The sequence below is a fragment of the Ascaphus truei genome, chromosome 9 (genome assembly GCF_040206685.1).
Source record: "Ascaphus truei isolate aAscTru1 chromosome 9, aAscTru1.hap1, whole genome shotgun sequence".
Classification (NCBI taxonomy): domain Eukaryota; kingdom Metazoa; phylum Chordata; class Amphibia; order Anura; family Ascaphidae; genus Ascaphus; species Ascaphus truei.
The window spans coordinates 48,859,859-48,884,049 of NC_134491.1; the positions used below are offsets into that span (position 1 = coordinate 48,859,859).

Here is a 24,191-nt window from a genome sequence, read left to right on the forward strand (position 1 = left end):
ATGCAAGTTAAGCCCTTGGTTGCTGACTTGTTAACAACTGAATAGTTTAAGGGTATTAATGTGACACTCCCTCCCCCCATGAGTGACACTGCCCCCCTCCCCCCATGAGTGACACTGCCTTTCCCAAGTGACACTCCCTCTTCCCCATGAGTGACACTACCTCCCTCTCTTATGAGTGACACTGCCCCCAGCTCAGGAGTGATTCCCTCACCCCCAGGAGTGACACTGTCCTCCCATAAGTGACACTCCCTCTTCCCTTTGAGTGACCCTCCCCCACATTATCTCCCTCTTATGAGTGACACTGCCCACCCTCCCTCAGGAGTGATTCCCTCACCCCCATGAGTGACACTGCCACCCCCCCCCCCCCATGAGTGACACTACCTCTCTTATGAGTGACACTGTCCAACGTCAGGAGGGTATTCCCTCACTCCAGGAGTGACATTGCCAATAACCCCCCCCCCCCCTCCCATGAGTGACACTACCTCTTATGAGTGACACTGCCCCCCCCCCATGCCTCCCCCCCTCCATGAGTGACACTGTCCAACCTCAGGAGGGTATTCCCTCACTCCAGGAGTGACACTGCCAATCCCCCCCTCCCCTTGAGTGACACTTAAAAGCTGTGTTGATCACTATGAAATGTGTCTCTTTCCTGTTAACACACAAACTGCCCAAAACAAAAATGGCTGGCCGCGGTATGACGCGGGGTCACGTGTGTTATACATTCGCCAAATAAGGTGCGAGGTGGAAGGTCAGTGACAGCTGAACATGGCGCCGGGCGGCCGCTGGTGACCCCGGTCCCGCTATGTCCGCCCTCGGCCGGTATGACCGGCACTGCGACTCCATCAACTCCGACTTCGGGGAGTCAGTGCGGAGCTGCGGGGAGGAGGAGCTGCACTACATCCCCATCCGGGTGCTGGGCCACGGGGCCTACGGGGAGGCCACACTGTACCGGCGGACCGAGGCACGGGACTGGGGGAGGGGGGAGCACTGTACCGGCGGACCGAGGCACGGGACTGGGGGAGGGGGGAGCACTGTACCGGCTGACCGAGGCACGGGACTGGGGGAGCACTGTACCGGCGGACCGAGGCACGGGACTGGGGGAGGGGGGAGCACTGTACCGGCTGACCGAGGCACGGGACTGGGGGAGCACTGTACCGGCGGACCGAGGCACGGGACTGGGGGAGGGGGGAGCACTGTACCGGCGGACCGAAGCACGGGACTGGGGGACACACGTGGGGGAGGGTGAAAGAGGAAGATGTGGGGGTCGGGTCAAAGGGAAAGATGGGGAGGGTCAAAGGGAAAGAGGTAAAATGGAAAGGGGGCAATGTGGGGGGTCAAAGGGGACAAGGGAAAGAGGAAGACGTAGGGGGGTCAAAGGGAAAGAGGACGTGGGGGGTCAAAGGGAAAGGGATATGTGGGGGGTCAAAGGGAAAGGGAGATGTGGGGGGTGAAAGGGTGTGGGGGGGAAAGAGGGGCATGTGGGGGGTCAAAGGGATAGAGGGAGGCACTGCACTGGGGATCAAAGGGATAGAGGGAGGCACTGCACGGGGGATCAAAGGGGTAGAGGGGGGCACGGGGCTTAGGCAGGTGGTCTGTTTGGAGGTGACCTCTCTGAGCGATGAGGTGGCAGGAGACTGATGAGAGAACATGGGGTGCACCTGGAGGTGACACTGGGGAGAGACAGACACTGACTGGAGGGGGGGGGGGGGGGGTATTGGAAGGTGTCAGTTCACATAGGGACACAGAGTAGGGTTTGGGGAGCAGCCAATACTGGGAGTATAACATAGGGGTTGAGATCCTGGTAGAGGAGGCACGATGAGGTGATGCTGAGCTATAATGGGGGGTAGCGGATTGAGAGTGACGGGTGTAGGAGGTGCTGGGGGGGGTTTCCTCTGGGGGTCCTGACAATGCCTCATCTCACCCCCCGCCCCCACACAGGATGACTCCCTGGTGGTGTGGAAGGAGGTTGGCCTGGCTCGGCTCTCAGAGAAGGAGCGTCGTGATGCTCTCAATGAGATCGTCATCCTCTCCCTGCTGCAGCATGACAACATCATCGCGTATTACAACCACTTCCTGGACAGCAGCACCTTGCTCATCGAGCTGGAGTACTGCAATGGTGAGGCTCCCACTGGGTGCCATGGGGTCCTCTGCCCTTCTCTGGCTCCCCTCTGCCCCGCTCTCTGCTATCTAACGCCATGTTTCCTGCAGGTGGAAATCTGTTTGACATGATTGTGCGTCAGAAGGACCAGCTGTTTCAGGAGGAGGTGAGAGGATGATCACTGCCCTCAGAATACCACACAGGGGAGGATATAGTCCCTGTGTGTACGGCTGCTTTAGATGAGGACAATCTCTCCATATAACACCTTTTTTATTAAAGTTCCTCTGTATACAGGGGCCTCAGATCTTTCTTTCCTCCTGCAGGTGGTTCTCTGGTATCTGTTTCAAATAGTCTCTGCGGTGATCTGCATCCACAAAGCTGGAATTCTGCACCGGTGAGGCCGGCGTGTGGCGGCCCTGGGGTCGACGTGTAGGGCTGCGTGTGGGGTGTGGCGGTGTGCATGTATTTATTCAAAATGGAATAGACTTCCAGCACTCCAAACACGAAAACAGAGGAAATGTGAAGAACAAGCTATGTAATTGAAATATCAGACTGAAAACATTTTCCCTCCTGCAATATGTATGAGGCAGTGCGTGTAATAAAGAATGTCATATCCCCTCCTCCAAAAGTGCAAGACCCTATTTAAGTGAAACGACCTCAAGTGAAAACACACTACGCTGGAAATCTCAGCATCAAACCTACACCCCAACTAAGAAACATGAACACAGAGACTAATAAAAGATTAATACTAACGTAGAACAAAAAACACTCGCCTATACAAAATAGCAGCAGTAAAGAAGCAGCGCTCACAGTATAAAGGAGCTACATTTCGAGCTCCACGGCCTTTCTTCACGCCCAATTTCACACCATACCGGTGGTATTTCCCTGTCACACAATCCACTGGCAAACATGAAAATAAATGAAGAGCAACAGCACTTAGACGCTGGAATCTTCACAGATGTGGGGAGTGGGTGCTGCCCACAGATGCTCTAAGTCTGGTTACCTATCAGATGAGAGTCTAAGTGCTGTTGCTTTTTCTCTATTTTCATGTTTGCCAGCGAATTTTGTGGCAGGGAAGTACCACATGTATGGTGTAGGAATGGGCTTGAATAAGGGCGGTGGAGCTTGGTGTGTGTATATATAGTGTGTGCATGTATTTATGTTCACTCTGTGCGGGTATAGAGGGTGTGTGCATGTATTTATGTTCACTCTGTGCGGGTATAGAGGGTGTGTGCATGTATTTATGTTCACCATGCGTGTATATTTGGACTTTCATTCACCACAGGTGTGCGTATATATGGAGTATCACAATGTGTGTATGTATGTATATATGTATATACGGAGTATCACAATGATGTGTGTGTATGTATGTATATATGTATATACGGAGTATCACGATGATGTGTGTGTATGTATGCATGTATATACAGAGTATCACGATGTGTGTATCTGCTCCCCTCCTCAGAGACATTAAGACACTGAATATCTTCCTGACCAAAGCGCACCTGATAAAGCTGGGAGATTACGGGCTAGCGAAGCAGCTGAGCTCGGAGTACTCCATGGCAGAGACGGTGAGACCCTCCGAATCTGTCCTGCATAAGTGGGGCGCCGCCCTGCTCTACATGGGCACCTTCCACTACGTGTGTATGTGTGTGTGTATATATACATATATCTGCAGTGCATGGCCACCATCCACTACGTGTGTGTGTGTATATATACATATATCTGCAGTGCATGGCCACATTCCACTACGTGTGTGTGTGTGTATATATACATATATCTGCAGTGCATGGGCACCTTCCACTACGTGTGTGTGTGTGTATATATACATATATCTGCAGTGCATTGCCACCATCCACTACGTGTGTGTGTGTGTATATATACATATATCTGCAGTGCATGACCACATTCCACTACGTGTGTATATATACATATATCTGCAGTGCATGGCCACATTCCACTACGTGTGTATATATACATATATCTGCAGTGCATGGCCACATTCCACTACGTGTGTATGTGTGTATATATACATATATCTGCAGTGCATTGCCACCTTCCACTACGTGTGTATGTGTGTATATATACATATATCTGCAGTGCATTGCCACCTTCCACTACGTGTGTATGTGTGTGTGTATATATACATATATCTGCAGTGCATGGCCACCTTCCACTACGTGTGTGTGTGTATATATACATATATCTGCAGTGCATTGCCACCTTCCACTACGTGTGTATGTGTGTATATATACATATATCTGCAGTGCATTGCCACCTTCCACTACGTGTGTGTGTGTATATATACATATATCTGCAGTGCATGGCCACATTCCACTATGTGTGTGTGTGTATATATATACATATATCTGCAGTGCATGGCCACCATCCACTACGTGTGTATGTGTGTATATATACATATATCTGCAGTGCATGGCCACCTTCCACTACGTGTGTGTATATACATATATCTGCATTGCATGGGCACCTTCCACTACGTGTGTGTGTGTATATATACATATATCTGCAGTGCATTGCCACCATCCACTACGTGTGTGTGTATATATATCTCTGCAGTGCATGGCCACCTTCCATTACGCTTATGCATATATATATTATATATATAGATATCAAACATCAGTTGGTTGCAGTGCCGGTATGTTTTAATACATATACTTTTGGATTATAAACGCGGTGTGCTGTCTCTTTTTGGCAGTATCTAATCTGGTAAACTTGGTTTATTTGGATTTCTATTGGACAAGCATCTGTCTTTATGGCATGGATGGTTTAGTGTAATTCTGGATTTGTTTCTATATATATATCTATACATATATCTGCAGTGTGTGGGCACCTTCCATTACGTGTGTATATATATATATATATATCTCTGCAGTGCGTGGGCACCTTCCATTACGTGTGTGTATATATATATATATATATCTCTCTCTGCAGTGCGTGGGCACCTTCCATTACGTGTGTGTATATATATATATATATCTCTCTCTGCAGTGCGTGGGCACCGTCCATTACGTGTGTGTATATATATATATATATCTCTCTCTGCAGTGCGTGGGCACCTTCCTTTACGTGTGTGTATATATATATCTCTCTGCAGTGCGTGGGCACCCTGTATTACATGTCCCCAGAGCTGTGTCAGGGGGTGAAGTACAGCTTTAAGTCTGACATCTGGGCTTTGGGATGTGTCCTGTACGAGCTGCTGACTCTGACCCGGACATTTGATGCCACGGTAATGCGGCTCCTTTGCCCCCCCCCCCAATCCTCCACCTACCCTAGTCCTCTACCCCCCCAGTCCTCCACTCCCTCCCCCAGTCCTCCACACCCCAATTCCCCCCCCCCTCTGGTCCTGCCCCTCCACCATCCCGTGCCTGCATCCTGGGGGTTGGTTGGGGGGGGGGCAGATTTTATTTGTGTCAATACAATCAGTGACAAGTGACCTGGGATCCATTCCATAATAGTAGGGAGTAGATGTGACTTCACCTGATGACGGGAAGAGAAGGGGACACACTGAATACAACTTTTCAGACACAGTCCCTGCCCTGTAGAGCTTACAATCACATTTGTGGATGCCTGAGGCACAGGGAGATACAGGGATTTGCCCAAGGACATCCAGGTTGATTGTCAGTGTGTAGTATGTCTCCCCTGTCCTGCACTTAACCCCCGATTGTCTCCCTCAGAACCCCCTGAATCTGTGTGTGAAGATTGTACAAGGAAACTGGGCCGTGGAGCTGGACAGCAGCGTCTACACGCAGGAGATGATCGATGTGGTGCGGGTGTGTCTGCAGCAGGTGAGGGGTGGAGGGCATGGCTGCAGCAGGTGAGGGGTGGAGGGCATGGCTGCAGCAGGTGAGGGGTGGAGGGCATGGCTGCAGCAGGTGAGGGGTGGAGGGCATGGCTGCAGCAGGTGAGGGGTGGAGGGCATGGCTGCAGCAGGTGAGGGGTGGAGGGCATGGCTGCAGCAGGTAAGGGGTGGGGGGCATGGCTGAAGCAGGTGAGGGGTGGAGGGCATGGCTGCAGCAGGTAAGGGGTGGGGGGCATGGCTGAAGCAGGTGAGGGGTGGGGGGCATGGCTGAAGCAGGTAAGGGGTGGGGGGCATGGCTGAAGCAGGTGGGGGGTGGGGGGCATGGCTGAAGCGGATGGGGGGCATGGCTGAAGCAGGTGAGGGGTGGGGGCATGGCTGAAGCAGGTGAGGGGTGGGGGCATGGCTGAAGCAGGTGAGGGGTGGGGGCATGGCTGAAGCAGGTGAGGGGTGGGGGCATCGCTGAAGCAGGTGAGGGGTGGGGGCATGGCTGAAGCAGGTGAGGGGTGGGGGCATGGCTGAAGCAGGTGAGGGGTGGGGGCATGGCTGAAGCAGGTGGGGGGTGGGGTGCATGGCTGAAGCAGGTGGGGGGGGGTGCATGGCTGAAGCGGATGGGGGGCATGGCTGAAGCAGGTGAGGGGTGGGGGCATGGCTGAAGCAGGTGACGGGTGGGGGCATGGCTGAAGCAGGTGACGGGTGGGGGCATGGCTGAAGCAGGTGACGGGTGGGGGCATGGCTGAAGCAGGTAGAGACAGGCAGGAGTTGGGGAGAGAGCTTTGCAGAATGTTATATTTGATCAGTAATGTGACCTTTTTGACCTCTCCACCCGGTTTAGGACCCAGACAAGAGGCCGAGTGCCGAGGAGATCCTGGAGAAGCCTATACTGAGCCGGCGGAGGAGGTAACGAGTAGGAGGGGGGCAGCACTTGGGGCTCTCCCTCCATATACTGCTCATTGTCATGGGGTTAAGTAAAGAGTTGGGGTCATGCGCCCGAGGGGGAGAAATATTCCACCTGCGGCATTAAAGCTAAACACGGAATGTCTGAATATATGTGGTTTCTTCCAAATCTCCTTCTACCGAAACGTAAATTCTAGACTTTGCCGGATGATAACCCAGCGCGTAATCGGGGGGGGGGGCGGATGATAAACACTCCCCCCCCCCACTCAGCTTCATTGGTCAGACATTGCTGAGCCCTCACAGCTCCGGGGAGACGACTGCGTGTACTCCGGGTAGAGAGGGGTGACGGGGGAAAAATAGCTATAAGGGCGAGAATAAACTCGCCATGATCTACTACCCTGAGCGTCTGACAGAGCGTGACCTCACAATCCTTGGCGGTATGCATCATACATGTCTGAGTGTATACTTCTATAACATTGTTCTAACACGGCTGCTTTTTCTCCACAGAGAGATGGAGGAGAGAGTATCTCTGCTGAACAGAACCAACAAGAGGCCCAGGTACCAGTATGTGCGCCCGCTCGCCCCACTGTGTGCCCCGTGTATGTGCGCCCGCTCGCCCCACTGTGTGCCCCGTGTATGTGCGCCCACTCGCCCAGCCGAGTGCCGCGTGTACGTGCGCCCGCTCACTCCCCGAGTGCCCTGTGTATATGCGCCCACTCGCCCCGCTGTGTGCCCCGTGTATGTGTGCCCGCTCGCCCCGCCGAGTGCCCCGTGTACGTGCGCCCGCTCACTCCCCGAGTGCCCTGTGTATGTGCGCCCACTCGCCCCGCTGTGTGCCCCGTGTATGTGCGCCCGCTCGCCCCGCCGAGTGCCCCGTGAATGTGCGCCCGCTCGCCCCGCTGTGTGCCCCGTGTATGTGCACCCGCTCGCCCCGCTGTGTGCCCCGTGTTTGTGCGCCTGTGTGCCCCGTGTATGTGCGCCCGCTCACCCCGCCGAGTGCCCCGTGTATGTCCGCCCGCTCGCCCCGCTGTGTGCCCCGTGTATGTGTACCCGCTCGCCCCGCTGAGTGCCCCGTGTATGTGCGCCCGCTCGCCCCGCCGAGTGCCCCGTGTATGTGTGCCCGCTCGCCCCGCCGAGTGCCCCGTGTATGTGCGCCCGCTCGCCCCGCCGAGTGCCCCGTGTATGTGCGCCCGCTCGCCCCGCTGTGTGCCCCGTGTATGTGCGCCCACTCGCCCCGCCGAGTGCCCCGTGTATGTGTGCCCGCTCGCCCCGCTGTGTGCCCCGTGTATGTGCGCCCGCTCGCCCCGCCGAGTGCCCCGTGTATGTGCGCCCGCTCGCCCCGCTGTGTGCCCCGTGTATGTGCGCACGCTCGCCCCGCCGTGTGCCCCGTGTATGTGTACCCGCTCGCCCCGCTGAGTGCCCTGTGTATGTGCGCCCGCTTACCATGCTAAGTGCTCTGTGTAAGTGTGCCCGCTCGCCCCGCTGTGTGCCCACTCACCCTGCTTTGTGCCCTAAGTATGTGCGCCCGCTCACTCACCCTGCTGTGTGCTCAGTGTTCAACCCGCTGTGTGCCCCGTGTATGTGCGCACCCTCACCATGCCGAGTGCCCTATGTATGTGCGCCCGCTCACCCTGCTGTGTGCCCTGTGTATGTGCGCCCGCTCACCCTGCTGTGTGCCCCGTGTATGTGCGCCTGCTCACCCTGCTGTGTGCCCCATGTATGTGCGCACCCTCACCCCGCCGAGTGCCCTATGTATGTGCGCCCGCTCACCCTGCTGTGTGCCCAGTGTATGTGCGCCTGCTCACCCTGCTGTGTGCCCTGTGTATGTGCAACTGCTCGCCCCTACGTGTGCCCGCTCGCCCTACCGAGTGCTCCTTGAGAAAGCGGCGTGAAACGCGTGGGAGGAGAACCCCCCTTTTTGTTTTGTGTTTTTGTCATGTTATATATTTATTTTATGTAGTTTTTATTAAACAATTTTAATCGTCCCCCACCCGGTGAGTTGCGAGCGCTTTCGGCATTCTCTGGCTGTCCGCCAATCCTTCTCTTTGTTCTTGGCTCTGTGTATGTGTGCTCACGCGCCCCGCTGAGTGCCCCGTGTATGTGTCCCCAGTCGCCCCGCTGAGTGCCCCGTGTATGTGTGCCCACTCGCCCCGCTGAGTGCCCTGTGTATGTGTGCCCACTCGCCCCGCTGAGTGCCCTGTGTATGTGTGCCCACTCGCCCCGCTGAGTGCCCTGTGTATATGTGCCCGCTTGCCCCGCTGAGTGCCCCATGTATGTGTGCCCGCTCCTCCGCCGAGTGCCCCGTGTATGTGCGCCCGCTCACCCTATGTATGTGCGCCCGCCTTGTATGTGTGTGTGTGTCCGCTCGACCACCCTAGTGTGCACCCCACCAGTGCGTCCGGCCCACTGAACAACCCTTGTGTGTGTGTGCGTCCGTTCGCCCCGCTGAGCGCCCCGTGTGTGTGTATCAGAGACTGCGAGGGGCCGCGTGAGTGCTCCGGCCGTGCTGAGCGCCCCGTGTGTTTGTGCGCCGGCCGTGCTGAGCGCCCCGTGTGTGTGCGCCCGCTCGCCCCGCTGAGCGCCCCGTGTGTGTGTATCAGAGACTGGGAGGGGCGAGGGGCTGCGTGAGTGCGCCGGCCGTGCTGAGCGCCCCGTGTGTTTGTGCGCCGGCCGTGCTGAGCGCCCCGTGTGTTTGTGCGTCCGCCGTGCTGAGCGACCCGTGTGTTTGTGTGCCCGCCCCGCTGAGCGCCCCGTGTGTGTGTATCAGAGACTGGGAGGGGCGAGGGGCTGCGTGAGTGCGCCGGCCGTGCTGAGCGCCCCGTGTGTTTGTGCGCCGGCCGTGCTGAGCGCCCCGTGTGTTTGTGCGCCGGCCGTGCTGAGCGCCCCGTGTGTTTGTGCGTCCGCCGTGCTGAGCGCCCCGTGTGTGTGCGCCCGCCGTGCTGAGCGCCCTGTGTGTGTGCGCCCGCCGTGCTGAGCGCCCCGTGTGTTTGTGCGCCGGCCGTGCTGAGCGCCCCGTGTGTGTGCGCCGGCCGTGCTGAGCGCCCCGTGTGTGTGCGCCGGCCGTGCTGAGCGCCCCGTGTGTTTGTGCGCCGGCCGTGCTGAGCGCCCCGTGTGTGTGCGCCGGCCGTGCTGAGCGCCCCGTGTGTGTGCGCCGGCCGTGCTGAGCGCCCCGTGTGTTTGTGCGCCGGCCGTGCTGAGCGCCCCGTGTGTGTGCGCCGGCCGTGCTGAGCGCCCCGTGTGTTTGTGCGCCGGCCGTGCTGAGCGCCCCGTGTGTGTGCGCCGGCCGTGCTGAGCGCCCCGTGTGTTTGTGCGCCGGCCGTGCTGAGCGCCCCGTGTGTTTGTGCGCCGGCCGTGCTGAGCGCCCCGTGTGTGTGCGCCCGCCGTGCTGAACGCCCCGTGTGTGTGCGCCCGCCGTGCTGAGCGCCCCGTGTGTGTGCGCCCGCCGTGCTGAGCGCCCCGTGTGTGTGCGCCGGCCGTGCTGAGCGCCCCGTGTGTTTGTGCGCCGGCCGTGCTGAGCGGGCCGTGCTGAGCGCCCCGTGTTTGTGTGCCCGCCGTGCTGAGCGTCCCTCACTGTTTCTGCCAGGCCAGGTATGGTGACGGAGGCTCCTGTTGCCGTGGTGACGTCGCGGAGCAGTGAGGTGTATGTGTGGGGGGGCGGGAAGTCCACTCCACAGAAACTGGACGTGTTTAAGGGCGGGTGGCGCGCCCGGCACGTCTGCGCTGGAGACGCTCACTTTGCCGCGGTGACTGTTGAGAAGGAGCTGTACACCTGGGTGGTGAGTACCGGGGGGGGACATAGCGACCCCGGGGGGAGGGGGACGTAGCGACCCCGGGGGGAGGGGGACGTAGCGACCCCGGGGGGAGGGGGACGTAGCGACCCCGGGAGGAGGGGGACGTAGCGACCCCGGGGGGAGGGGGACGTAGCGACCCCGGGGGGGAGGGGGACGTAGCGACCCCGGGGGGAGGGGGACGTAGCGACCCCGGGGGGAGGGGGACGTAGCGACCCCGGGGGGAGGGGGACGTAGCGACCCCGGGGGGGAGGGGGACGTAGCGACCCCGGGGGGGAGGGGGACGTAGCGACCCCGGGGGGAGGGGGACGTAGCGACCCCGGGGGGGAGGGGGACGTAGCGACCCCGGGGGGGAGGGGGACGTAGCGACCCCGGGGGGGAGGGGGACGTAGCGACCCGGGGGGAGGGGGACGTAGTGACCGCGGGGGGGTAGGGGGACGTAGCGACCGCGGGGGGTAGGGGGACGTTGCGACCGCGGGGGGTAGGGGGACGTAGCGACCGTGGGGGGAGGGGGACGTAGCGACCGCGGGAGGAGGGGGACGTAGCGACGGCGGGGGGAGGTGGACGTAGCGACCGCGGGAGGGGGACGTAGCGACCGCGGGGGGAGGGGGACGTAGCGACCACGGGGGGAGGGGGACGTAGCGACCGCAGGGGAGGGGGACGTAGCGACCCTGGGAGGGAGGAGGGGGACATAACGAGTGTGGGGGGGAAGACGTAGCAACCCCGGGGGGGGAGGGGGACGTAGCGACCCGGGGGAGGGGGACGTAGCGACCCTGGGGGGAGGAGGGGGACATAACGAGTGTGGGGGGGAAGACGTAGCAACCCCGGGGGGAGGGGGACGTAGCGACCCCGGGGGGGAGGGGGACGTAGCCACCCCGGGGGGAAGGGGGACATAGCGACCCCGGGGGGGTGGCGGACGTAGCGACCCCGGGGGGGAGGAGGGGGACATAACGAGTGTGGGGGGGAAGACGTAGCAACCCCGGAGGGGGGGGGGGATGTTGCAACCTCAGGGATGTAGCGACCCCGGCAGGAGGGCGGGACATAGCGAGTGTGGGGGGGGGGTTAAGATGTAGCAATCCCAGGGGGCGGGGGTGACGTAGCGACCCCGGGGGCAGGGGGGACGTAGCAACCCCGGCAGGAGGGGGGGGACATAGCGACCCCGGTGAGAGGGGAGACCTTGCGCCCCCGGGGAAAGGGGGGGACATAGCGACCCCGGAGAAAGGGGGGGAAAATAGCGAGTGTGCAGGGGGGGGGGGAAGACGTAGTGACCCCGGGGGAGGGGGGGACCTAGGACCCCGGGGAAAGGGGGGGACGTAGCGACCCTGGGGGAGAGGGGGACATAGCGAGTGTGGGGAGGGGGGGAAGATGTAGCTACGTCGGGGGGGACGTAGTGACCCGGGGGGGGGGGGGGGGAAGAAGGTACATAGCGACCCCGGGAGGGACTAGGTGGTGAGAGCGGGGAGGGGGACATAGCGAGTGCAAAGGAGGGAGATGTAGAGACTCTGGGGGGAGGGAGATTGCCAGTGCTTCCTACATTTTGATTTGACTCCTGCCCTCCCCAGAACATGCAGGGCGGCTCGAAGCTGCACGGGCAGCTGGGACACGGAGACCGCGCCTCATACAGGCAGCCCAAACACGTGGAGAAACTGCAGGGGAAATCAGTGCGACAAGTCAGCTGTGGGGGGGACTTCACCGTGTGTATCACAGGTCAGAGACTGGCGGGGGGGAGCACCGTGTGTCACAGGTCAGAGACTGGGGGGGGGGGAGCACCGTGTGTATCACAGGTCAGAGACTGGCGGGGGGGAGCACTGTGTGTATCACAGGTCAGAGACTGGGGGGGGGGGAGCACCGTGTGTATCACAGGTCAGAGACTGGGGGGGGGAGCACCGTGTGTATCACAGGTCAGAGACTGGCGGGGGGGAGCACCGTGTGTATCACAGGTCAGAGACTTGGGGGGGGGAGCACCGTGTGTATCACAGGTCAGAGACTGGGGGGGGGAGCACCGTGTGTATCACAGGTCAGAGACTGGGGAGGGGGCGGGGGGAGCACCGTGTGTATCACAGGTCAGAGACTGGGGTGGGGGCGGGGGGAGCACCGTGTGTATCACAGGTCAGAGACTGGGGAGGGGGCGGGGGGAGCACCGTGTGTATCACAGGTCAGAGACTGGGGGGGGGGAGGGAGCACCGTGTGTATCACAGGTCAGAGACTGCGGGGGGGAGCACCGTGTGTATCAGGTCAGAGACTGGGGGGGGGAGCACCGTGTGTATCACAGGTCAAAGACTGGGGGGGGGGGGGAGCACCGTGTGTATCACAGGTCAGAGACTGGGGGGGGGAGCACCGTGTGTATCACAGGTCAGAGACTGGGGGTCGGGAGGGAGCACCGTGTGTATCACAGGTCAGAGACTGGGGGGGGGGGAGCACCGTGCGTATCACAGGTCAGAGACTGGGGGGGGGGAGCACCGTGTGTATCACAGGTCAGAGACTGGGGGGGGGGGAGCACCGTGTGTATCACAGGTCAGAGACTGGGGGGGAGCACCGTGTGTATCACAGGTCAGAGACTGGGGGGGGAGCACCGTGTGTATCACAGGTCAGAGACTGGGGGGGGGGAGGGAGCACCGTGTGTATCACAGGTCAGAGACTGGGGGGGGAGCACCGTGTGTATCACAGGTCAGAGACTGGGGGGGGGAGCACCGTGTGTATCACAGGTCAGAGACTGGGGGGGGGGAGGGAGCACCGTGTGTATCACAGGTCAGAGACACTTGCACCGTGCGTATCACAGGTCAGAGCATGGTGGGGGGGAGCACCGTGTGTATCACAGGTCAGAGACGGGGGGGGGGAGCACCGTGTGTATCATGGGTCAGAGACTGGGGGGGGAGCACCATGTGTATCACAGGTCAGAGACTGGGGGGAGCACCGTGTGTATCACGGGTCAGAGACTGGGGGGGGAGCACCGTGTGTATCACAGGTCAGAGACTGGGGGGGGGGAGGCACCGTGTGTATCACAGGTCAGAGACATGGGGGGGGGGGGAGCACCGTGTGTATCACAGGTCAGACATGGGGGGGGAGCACCGTGTGTATCATGGGTCAGAGATTGGGGGGGAGCACCGTGTGTATCATGGGTCAGAGACTGGGGGGGAGCACCGTGTGTATCATGGGTCAGAGACTGGGGGGAGCACCGTGTGTATCAGAGGTCAGAGACTGGGGGGGGAGCACCGTGTGTATCACAGGTCAGAGACTGGGGGGGAGCACCGTGTGTATCACAGGTCAGAGACTGGGGGGGGAGCACCGTGTGTATCATGGGTCAGAGACTGGGGGGGAGCACCGTGTGTATCATGGGTCAGAGACTGGGGGGAGCACCGTGTGTATCACAGGTCAGAGACTGGGGGGGGAGCACCGTGTGTATCACAGGTCAGAGACTGGAGGGGAGCACCGTGTGTATCATGGGTCAGAGACTGGGGGGGGAGCAGTGTGTGTATCACGGGTCAGAGACTGGGGGGGAGCACTGTGTGTATCACAGGTTAGAGACTGGGGGGAGCACTGTGTGTATCACAGGTCAGAGACTGGGGGAGAGCACCGTGTGTATCATGGGTCAGAGACTGGGGGGAGCACAGTGTGTATCACGGGTCAGAGACTGGGGGGGAGCAGTGTACACAGGTCAGAGACTGGGGGGTAAGCAGTGTGTATCACGGGTCAGAGACTGGGGGGAGCACCGTGTGTATCATGGGTCAGAGACTGGGGGGGGAGCAGTGTGTGTATCACGGGTCAGAGACTGGGGGGAGCACCGTGTGTATCACAGGTCAGAGACTGGGGGGGGAGCACCGTGTGTATCACGGGTCAGAGACTGGGGGGGAGCACTGTGTGTATCACGGGTCAGAGACTGGGGGGGAGCAGTGTGTGTATCACGTGTCATAGACTGGGGGGGAGCACTGTGTGTATCACGGGTCAGAGACTGGGGGGGAGCACCGTGTGTATCACGTGTCATAGACTGGGGGGGAGCACTGTGTGTATCATGGGTCAGAGACTGGGGGGAGCACCGTGTGTATCACAGGTCAGAGACTGGGGGGGGGAGCACTGTGTGTATCACAGGTCAGAGACTGGGGGGGGAGCACCGTGTGTATCACGGGTCAGAGACTGGGGGGGAGCACCGTGTGTATCATGGGTCAGACACTGGGGGGAGCACCGTGTGTATCACAGGTGAGAGACTAGGGGGGAGCACCGTGTGTATCACAGGTCAGAGACTGGGGGGGAGCACCGTGTGTATCATGGGTCAGACACTGGGGGAGCACCGTGTATATCACAGGTCAGAGACTAGGGGGGGAGCACCGTGTGTATCACAGTCAGAGACTGGGGGGGGAGCACCGTGTGTATCACAGGTCAGAGACGGGGGAGAGCACCATGTGTATCAAAGGTCAGAGACTGGCGGGGGGATGCACCGTGTGTATCACGGGTCAGAGACTGGGGGGGGGGGAGAGCACCATGTGCATCACAGGTCAGAGACTGGGGGGGGGATTGGAGCATCTCCATGTTATGCGTCATTACCTGCAATCTGCCTCTCACGACCTGTGCCGCTGACACTACACTGCTCTGATCTGTTACAGACGAGGGGCAGGTGTACGCGTTTGGGTCGGATTATTATGGCTGCCTCGGGGTGGATCAGGCTGCAGGTTCCGAGGTTCTGGAGCCGCTGTTAGTTGATTTCTTCCTGAATGAGCCGGTGGATCAGGTCTCGTGTGGGGATAGTCACGTGATCACACTTACACGGAGCAAGAGCGTGTACTCCTGGGGCTGCGGGAGTATGGTAAGTGCGTGTACGATATTGTCATGTTGCATGCTTGTGACCGCGCTGCATACATAGTTACATAGTTACATAGTTACATAGTGTTGCAGTTGCATAGTCACATAGTTACATAGTAGATGAGGTTGAAAAAAGACACACGTCCATCAAGTTCCACCTATGCTAAATTTAGACGACAGATACTTCATCCTATATCTGTACTTACAATAAGGCAGGGGGCGTGAGATTTTCTGGGGGGAGGGGGGTGCGGCAGTTACAGAGATCCTGTGCTTACCCCCAAGGCATTTATTTTAAATGCCGGGGACCACGCAAAGGCCTCTGTAACTCACATACCTTGGCTTCCAGCGGCACGTCGTCATGGTAACCCGGCGTCAAATGACATCACAGTGCCATGGCACATGAGAGCTGGCAGGGGCAAAGATTGTGCACCCCTGTCCTAAGGGGAAAAATAAATTCCTTCCTGACTCCAGTAATGACAATCGGATTACTCCCTGGATCAACATCCTTCCCATGTTTACTGTTTGGTATATCCCTGTATACCTTTCCTTTCTGAAAAGATATACAGGTAGCCCTCGCTATCCAACGTATCCCCTGTGTGGGAGTAATTCTCACAGGATCCTGCTCCGACAGCCAGTGGCTGGGAGAATCATCACAGACAACAGGTTCTTCCCTTGCAAATATCTAACTTAACAGGGCTTCACACACGGGGACTGTCGCCTGCTTGTGCCTCAGAGACTCATTGGTAGTGGCTGTTGCTATTACTTGCAAAAACTGTTTTTCATTAATAGTGTTCTCATGTATGTGCTGTCTGCTCTCAGGCTCTCAGCCTACAGGGGTTTGTCAGATATTTGGTGCACTAGTACATATGATAAGTACATATCAGATGACATTATTCATTGAATTTAATACTGCTTGGTAGTATACACATATATGTCATCTCTGTTTTCAGGCTCTTAGCATACAAGGGTTGTCAGGTGTCTAGTGCATCAGTTTAAGGGCATCAGCTAAACATATATATACATGTATATCAGATGACATAACTCATTGAACGTGATACTGCTTGCATCCGCTTGGACACTTTTTTTGCATTGTTTTAACACTGGGAGGATTTTGCTGTGAGGGAGTCGGGAAGTACCATAGTCCCACTTTGTGGTGACTATGGGAATGGGCTTGTAGAAGGGGTAAGTGACCCCGAAACGTTGACCCTGCATCTCACCGCATCCACTTCCTTCCCTGTTAGGGATTTCTTTATCATATCCCTCACTTTTTAGTGATGTCACATTTCCCCCTTCCCTCACCATCCCTCCCCCTCCTGTTCATTTTATGTGATTTGCGTTTTTTTGCACACTGTCAATTCATGTTCTTCACTTTTGCTCATTAATACATATCAGCATTTCAAGTATTATTGATTCTTTTGTATTCATTCGGAGTGCGGTGAACACTTTTGGTGTTCAAACTAATAAGGTTAGTTTGGCACGACCTATCCTTCATAAATCCATGCTGACTATTACTAATAATGTTGTTATCCATTAGGTATTCCTGAATATTATCCCGTATTAAACCTTCAAGTAGTTTCTCCACTACTGAAGTCAGGCTTACAGGTCTGTAATTCCCCGGTTGTGACCTAGCTCCCTTTTAAATATAAGCACCACATCTGCTTTACGCCAATCTTGTGGTTCCGAGCCTGTGGAAATGGAGTCCTTGAATATTAAATGTGATGGTTTGGCCATTACTGAACGTAACGCCTTAAGAACTCTTGGATGTATGCCATCGGGGCCAGGTGCCTTATTTAGGCGCTTATTTCACACACGCTGACTGGGGCCTGCGCCTTGTGTGCGGTGCGCACGCTGCAGTGCGTGCAGCCCTGGGCACTGGGGACCTAGCCTTACTCCACACTTAATTAAACCAGCACATGAAATCAACCAATCACACAGACCAGGGCACGCCAGACCAGGACACGCCAGACCAGGACACGCAAGCTCAGGCACGCCAGACCAGGGCACGTCAGACCAGGACACGCCAGACCAGGACACGCAAGCTCAGGGCACGCCAGACCAGGGCACGTCAGACCAGGACACGCCAGACCAGGACACGCAAGCTCAGGGCACGCCAGACCAGGACACGCAAGCTCAGGGTTCCTTACAAGCCTCTGTTTTAAATAAGGACACACACAGCAACCAGGTGTGTTAGGTAGCAATCACCTAACCACCCCCACTGCAGGCTCAACCAGGCAGGAGAGAGGGGCAAAAGTTTGTTACAAGCTTTCAATTACCCCACACTTTGAAAAGAAATGAACCCACTGTACACTCCCCAAATTCAGCCACCCCTGCTAGTATACAATGTCACTGTGTGATATTCTCTGTTGCGGTGTCTGCAGGGCGCTTAGGTTTGGATTCAGAAGACGACTTTTACTCACCTCAGAAGGTAATTTTGTCACTTGCTCTGTCCTGTCTCTCCCCCCTCCCTCTTTTTCTCCCCTCCCCCTTTTTCTCCCCTCCCCCTTTTTCTCCCCTCCCCCTTTTTCTCCCCTCTCCCTTTTTCTCCCCCCTCCCTTTTTCTCCCCCCCCTTTTTCTCCCCTCCCCCTTTTTCTCCCCTCCCCTCCCCCTTTTTCTCCCCTCCCCCTTTTTCTTCCCTCCCCCTCCCCCTTTTTCTCCCCTCCCTCTCCCCCTTTATCTCCCCTCTTTCCTCCCTCTTTTCTCTCCTCCCCCTTTTTCTCCCCCTCCCTCTTTTTCTCCCCTCCCCCTTTTCTCCCCTCCCCCTTTTTCTCCCCTCCCCCTCCCCCTTTTGCTCCCCTCCCCGTCTTCCTCTCCTCCCCCTTTTTCTCCCCTCCCCTCCCCCTTTTTCTCCCCTCCCCTCCCCCTTTTTCTCCCCTCCCCCTTTTTCTCCCCTCCCCCTTTTTCTTCCCTCCCCCTCCCCTTTTTCTCCCCTCCCTCTCCCCCTTTATCTCCCCTCTTTCCTCCTCCTTTTTCTCTCCTCCCCCTTTTTCTCCCCCTCCCTCTTTTTCTCCCCTCCCCCTCCCTCTTTTTCTCCCCTCCCCCTCCCTCTTTTTCTCCCCTCCCACTTTTCTCCCCTCCCTCTTTTTCTCCCCCTCCCCCTCCCTCTTTTCTCCCCTCCCCCTCCCTCTTTTTCTCCCCTCCCCCTCCCTCTTTTTCTCCCCTCCCCCTCCCTCTTTTTCTCCCCTCCCCCTCCCTCTTTTTCTCCCCTCCCCCTCCCTCTTTTTCTCCCCTCCCCTCTTTCTCCCCCCTCCTCTTTCTCCCCCTCCCTCTTTCTCCCCCTCCCTCTTTCTCCCCCCCCTCTTCCCCCCCCCTCTTTCTCTCCCCCTCCCTCTTTCTCCCCCCCCTCCCTCTTTCTCCCCCCCTCCTCTTTCTCCCCCCTCCCTCTTTTTCCCGTCCCTCTTTTTTTTTTTTTCTCCCCCACCCCCTATTTTTCTCCCTCTCCCTCCCTCCCTTTTTTCTCACCTCTCCCTCCCTCTCCCTTTTTTCTCACCCCCCTCCCTCTCCCTTTTTTCTCACCCCCCTCCCTCTCCTTTTTCTTCCCCCTCCTCCCTCCCTTTTTTCTTCCCCCTCCTCCCTCCCTTTTTTCTTCCCCCTCCTCCCTCCCTTTTTTCTTCCCCCTCCTCCCTCCCTTTTTTCTTCCCTCCCTCCCTTTTTCTTCCCCCTCCTCCCTCCCTTTTTTCTTCCCCCTCCTCCCTCCCTTTTTTCTTCCCACTCCTCCCTCCCTTTTTTCTTCCACTCCTCCCTCCCTTTTTTTCTTCCCCCTCCTCCCTCCCTTTTTTCTTCCCCCTCCTCCCTCCCTTTTTTCTTCACCCTCCTCCCTCCCTTTTTTCTTCCCCCTCCTCCCTCCCTTTTTTCTTCCCCCTCCTCCCTCCCTTTTTTCTTCCCCCTCCTCCCTCCCTTTTTTCTTCCCCCTCCTCCCTCCCTTTTTTCTTCCCCCTCCTCCCTCCCTTTTTTCTTCCCCCTCCTCCCTCTCCCTTTTTTCTTCCCCCTCCTCCCTCTCCCTTTTTCTTCCCCCTCCTCCCTCTCCCTTTTTTCTCCCCCCTCCTCCCTCTCCCTTTTTTCTCCCCCCTCCTCCCTCTCCCTTTTTTCTCCCCCCTCCTCCCTCTCCCTTTTTTCTCCCCCCTCCTCCCTCTCCCTTTTTTCTCCCCCCTCCTCCCTCTCCCTTTTTTCTCCCCCCTCCTCCCTCTCCCTTTTTTCTCCCCCCCTCCTCCCTCTCCCTTTTTTTCTCCCCCCTCCTCCCTCTCCCTTTTTTCTCCCCCCCCTCCCTCTCCCTTTCCCCCCCCCCCCTCCCTCTCCCTTTCCCCCCCCCCCCCTCCCTCTCCCTTTTTTCTCCCCCTCCTCCCTCTCCCTTTTTTCTCCCCCCTCTCCTTTTTTTCTCCCCCCTCTCCCTCTCCCTTTTTTCTCACCCCCCCTCCCTCTCCCTTTTTTCTCACCCCCCCTCCCTCTCCCTTTTTTCTCACCCCCCCTCCCTCTCCCTTTTTTCTCATCCCCCTCCCTCTCCCTCTTTTTTTTCTCACTCCCTCTCCCTTTTTTCTTCCCCCTCCTCCCTCTCCCTCTTTTTTTTCTTCCCCCTCCTCCCTCTCCCTTTTTTTTTTCTTCCCCCCTCCCTGTCCCTTTTTTTTTTCTTCACCCCTCCCCCTCCCTTTTTTTTTTCTTCACCCCTCCCCCTCCCTTTTTTTTTCTTCCCCCTCCCCCCCTTTTTCTCCCCTCCCCCTCTCGCCCCCATAACCTCTCCTTTTCTCTCGTCCGCGTCTAAACCCCTTTCTTTACCCCTGACCGGGCAGGTGGAGGTTCAGCGCGGTCTCTGTATAGTCAGCGTTTGCTGCGGCACCGACGGGACTTTCCTTCTGACCCAGTCGGGTAAAGTCCTGGCCTGCGGTCTGAATGAGCACAACAAACTGGGTCTGAACCAGTGCACGGCGGGAATCATCAACCATGAGGTGAGACCGCTTAATCCCCCTCCACCCGCAAAGGGACACCCACCAACCCACGGGACCCATTCTCTCTGCCCCGCAGGCGTTCCACGAGGTCCCGTATACCACGTCTCTGACTCTCGCCAAGCAGCTGTCCTTTTACAAGATCCGCAGCATCGCCCCGGGGAGGACGCACACGGCCGCCATCGATGGTGAGCGTTGCACCATTTGAGCATCCCCTGGCCCCCACCTCTGTTCCTTACTCTCACCTGTGTTCCGTGCAGAGCGAGGCCGGCTCCTGACCTTTGGCTCCAATAAGTGCGGCCAGCTGGGAGTCGGGATTACCGGAAGCACCTGGGTATCAACCTCCTGGGAGGACCACTTGGGGGAAAACAGGTCATCCGAGTGTCCTGCGGCGACGAGTTCACCATCGCGGCCACAGACGGTGAGTGCCACTCTCCTCCTCTTACGCTGGTGTGAGGTCAGGCCAGGGGTGTGGAGGGACTTGTGGGCAAGAGATAAAGGTTTGGGTTTCTGTTCGTGATGAGGGTCTCTGCACTGTCTTCCCCCCCCCAAAGATAATCACATCTTCGCCTGGGGGAACGGAGGTAATGGACGTCTGGCGATGACCCCCAACGAGCGTCCCCAGGGCTCTGATATCTGCACCTCATGGCCCCGGCCCATCTTCGGGTCCCTGCACCATGTCCCAGACCTGTCGTGCCGCGGCTGGCACACCATCCTGATCGTGGGTGAGTGGACACCATGGGCAGCGTGAATGGGGGGGTGCAGTATGTCACCCCTCCCTCAGTCCCTGACCTGTCTTCTCCTTGCAGAGAAAGTTCTGAATTCCAAAACCATCCGTTCAAACAGCAGTGGGCTGTCCATCGGATCCCGTGAGTGCCGGGGAAGGAAGGGTGGGAGGGTGAGTGGGGAGGTGCTGAGTTTGGAGCGTTTTTGGATCTGACATCTTATTGGGGGGCGTATTTTAGTTCTTTATATCCTGGTTTTTGTTCCGGGGGGTGGGGGTTAGCAGTGCCCTGTTATCCTTCCCGGGGGGTTGGGGAGGGAGAGGGAGGCAGCTCATGTGTTGATTTGGTTTGGGGGGGACATATTAGGGAAGCTGGCTGGGTTATGGGGGGCTGCAGCTGATATATTCTCCCGTCACAGTTGCTCAGAGCTGCTCATCTGGAGGCTCCGTGGGAGAAGAGGAGGACAGCGAGCGTGAGTCACTGACCGCTGACCCCAGTGGCGGGTTCCGTGGCACCGTAGAGGCGGAGCCACAAACGGGACCATTCAATACAACTGAAAACATGGAGAGCAGTTCCTGCCCTAGCTGGCTCCGACAGGTACCTGGTGGTGTGTGAGCGATTGGCTCTGAGCTACTGGGGCAGAGGGACGGCACCATAAAAGGGTATGGTGTTCGAGTTGAGGGGGAGTGTGTGATGTGGGGGGGTGGGTGGTACCAGTCAATTGCAACTAATACTTCCCCCCTCCCCCCCCAGGAGCTGGAAGAGGCAGAGTTCATCCCCATGCCAGAGAGCCCCTCCTCCCTCCCGAGGCCGGTGAGCCTCCCGCTGACGCAGAACCCCCCGTCCCTCACGATGGAGAAGAGCCCCCTGCTGCCGGAGAGCCCCCTGCTGCCGGAGAGCCCCCTGCTGCCGGAGAGCCCCCTGCTGCCGGAGAGCCCCTGCTGCCGGAGAGCCCCCCATCCCTTCCGATAGCGGAGACCCCTCCACCCCTCAGTTGGATTCCTCGCGGGACGTCTCCACAGCTCTGCAAGAAATAACAGAGCGCTCCGCGGCACTGCTGCAGGTATCGGGGGCACCGGGACCCCACCCGAATCTGGGAGCAGAGGGAAAGGGGGAGTCTGTTCTGATTTGCAACTTCTTGCCCCCTCAGGACGCCCCCCCCTCCTGCCTGCGAGTGCAGCTCCCTGCACGAGGAGGTGCAGAAACTCCAGGATTTGGTGTCCCGCTGTCTGAGTGAGCAGGAGACTCTGCGTAGGGAGAACGCACGCCTGTCAGTGCAGGTGCAAGAACTAACCAGCAAGCTGCAGGGAGCCACGTGGGTGAGTGAGGACCCTAATCAAGAGCCTCCTTCCCACGGTGTGGGTGGATGCAGCTGAAGACCCTCTCGTCCCCTCTCTCGTACTGACTCGATCTTTGCTTTTTACAGCTGAGCCAGATTCTAAGTAAACAAAGCATGGCCATTCAGCTACTGCAGAAAACAGGTGTGTCTGGGCGTGACAGTAAGGGTCAGCACTGTGGACACGCAGGAAGTGACATAGGTCTGACATTGGTCTGTGCCCATTACAGGTAGAGGGGACGCTGCCTTCTGCTGGAGGTGCAGAGACCTCCAGGGACGACTCGGATCCCAGACCAGACTCTGACTGCGGATTCGTGGTGCTTTCTGGGTACGGACGGCTGCCGCTCTGCCGCCAGGGACAGCGATGTGATATGCAGCTCTCCCTTGAGATTCAGGGACCTCAGCGGGAGCCCTGTACATGACCCACATTTCTAAACACAAAACACATGACCTCTTGGCCTGTAGCTGTTGTGAGCAATATGTGCCGCCCGTGATGTGGTGCGAGAGACAATGGTATGGTGCCTTATATGAACTATGCTAAAACATGCCCTTCCTGCCGCACATGCATGTGATGATAACATTCCCCCTCCTGTATCCCTGTTACAACTGAACATGGCTGAAGGACCCCCAGCCTGTGCGGAGTCTTATCTGGAAGGGGATCGGGGCAGCTGTTTGTGGTGGCTGAGGAGAGGGGGGGGGGGGGGGAGGTTTTAGGAACCTGCATCTTGGAACTTTACAAGGACTGCGGATGTGAGGAGTGTGAATTCGTTGTCACACCTTGTTTTGCACAAGCCTCTGCTATGCATGTGGGGCACAGCACGGCCTCCCAACCAAATATTACTGGGTTATGTTTTTATTTTGCTGTGAGAGTCATCACTGTTCCTGCAGAGAAGGAGCTTACTACAGCAGTCTGCAGCGTGTAACTAGGGCCTGGGCCTCCGCAGAGCATCGCACAGCCAGTGAAGGTAGAAGTATTTTCTCATATCACTTGCAGACTGCAAGTAGGAGCGAGGCCTCGCGCGGGGAAGGAGTCTCTGGCCGCAGGGCCTGGCGGGAGGCTGCAGCCCCGTGGGCCTGGCGGGAGACTGCGGCCGCGTGGGCCTGGCGGGAGTCTGCGGCCGCGTGGGCCTGGCGGGAGGCTGCGGACGCGTGGGCCTGGCGGGAGGCTGCGGACGCGTGGGCCTGGCGGGAGGCTGCGGACGCGTGGGCCTGGCGGGAGGCTGCTGACCGCCGGGCCCTTGCGGGAGGCTGCGGACGCGTGGGCCTAGCGGGAGTCTGCTGGCCGCGTGGGCCTGGCGAGAGGCTGCGGGCCGCATGGGCCTGGCGAGAGGCTGCGGCCGCGTGGACCTGGCGGAGGCTGCGGGCGCCGGGCCTTGCGGGAGCTTTCCAGCTGACGCTAACGTTATTTTGCAGTGATGTGCGCTGCAGATTCTGTGAAATAAAACACTTTGTGTGGACTTGGTGTGATTGTGTGTGGGGCCTGTCACAGCCGGTAAGTAAAGATGAGTGAAAACTACTGCCCTAGCTCCACACATTACTGTACCGCAGTATCTTCCTCCCGCCGTGGAATAAATCTCTGTGCTCCGTGTGAGAGCCCGGCAGCGTTAGTATGAGACCTGTACTCACAGAGCAGCCGTCCACCGTTAGTATGAGACCTGTACTCACAGAGCAGCCGTCACCGTTAGTATGAGACCTGTACTCACAGAGCAGCCGTCACCGTTAGTATGAGACCTGTACTCGCAGAGCAGCCGTCACCGTTAGTATGAGACCTGCACTCACAGAGCAGCCGTCACCGTTAGTA

General features: G+C 58.2%; 1 protein-coding gene across 1 annotated transcript; it reads left to right on the forward strand.

The window, feature by feature from the left end:
* The first annotated feature begins 724 nt into the window (after positions 1-724).
* On the forward strand, positions 725-23,090 carry NEK9 (NIMA related kinase 9). Its single transcript, XM_075614706.1, is given in 25 exon segments — positions 725-961; positions 1,939-2,116; positions 2,209-2,264; positions 2,422-2,492; positions 3,564-3,669; positions 5,214-5,345; positions 5,794-5,904; positions 6,751-6,815; positions 7,320-7,370; positions 10,396-10,588; positions 12,163-12,307; positions 15,199-15,398; position 16,361; positions 17,773-17,819; positions 20,177-20,332; positions 20,409-20,517; positions 20,590-20,640; positions 20,643-20,750; positions 20,884-21,054; positions 21,139-21,198; positions 21,473-21,651; positions 21,808-21,944; positions 22,205-22,373; positions 22,481-22,530; positions 22,617-23,090. Coding segments are annotated over 25 exon segments (2,901 nt in total). The 5' UTR covers positions 725-802; the 3' UTR covers positions 22,813-23,090.
* Positions 23,091-24,191: the final 1,101 nt, after the last annotated feature.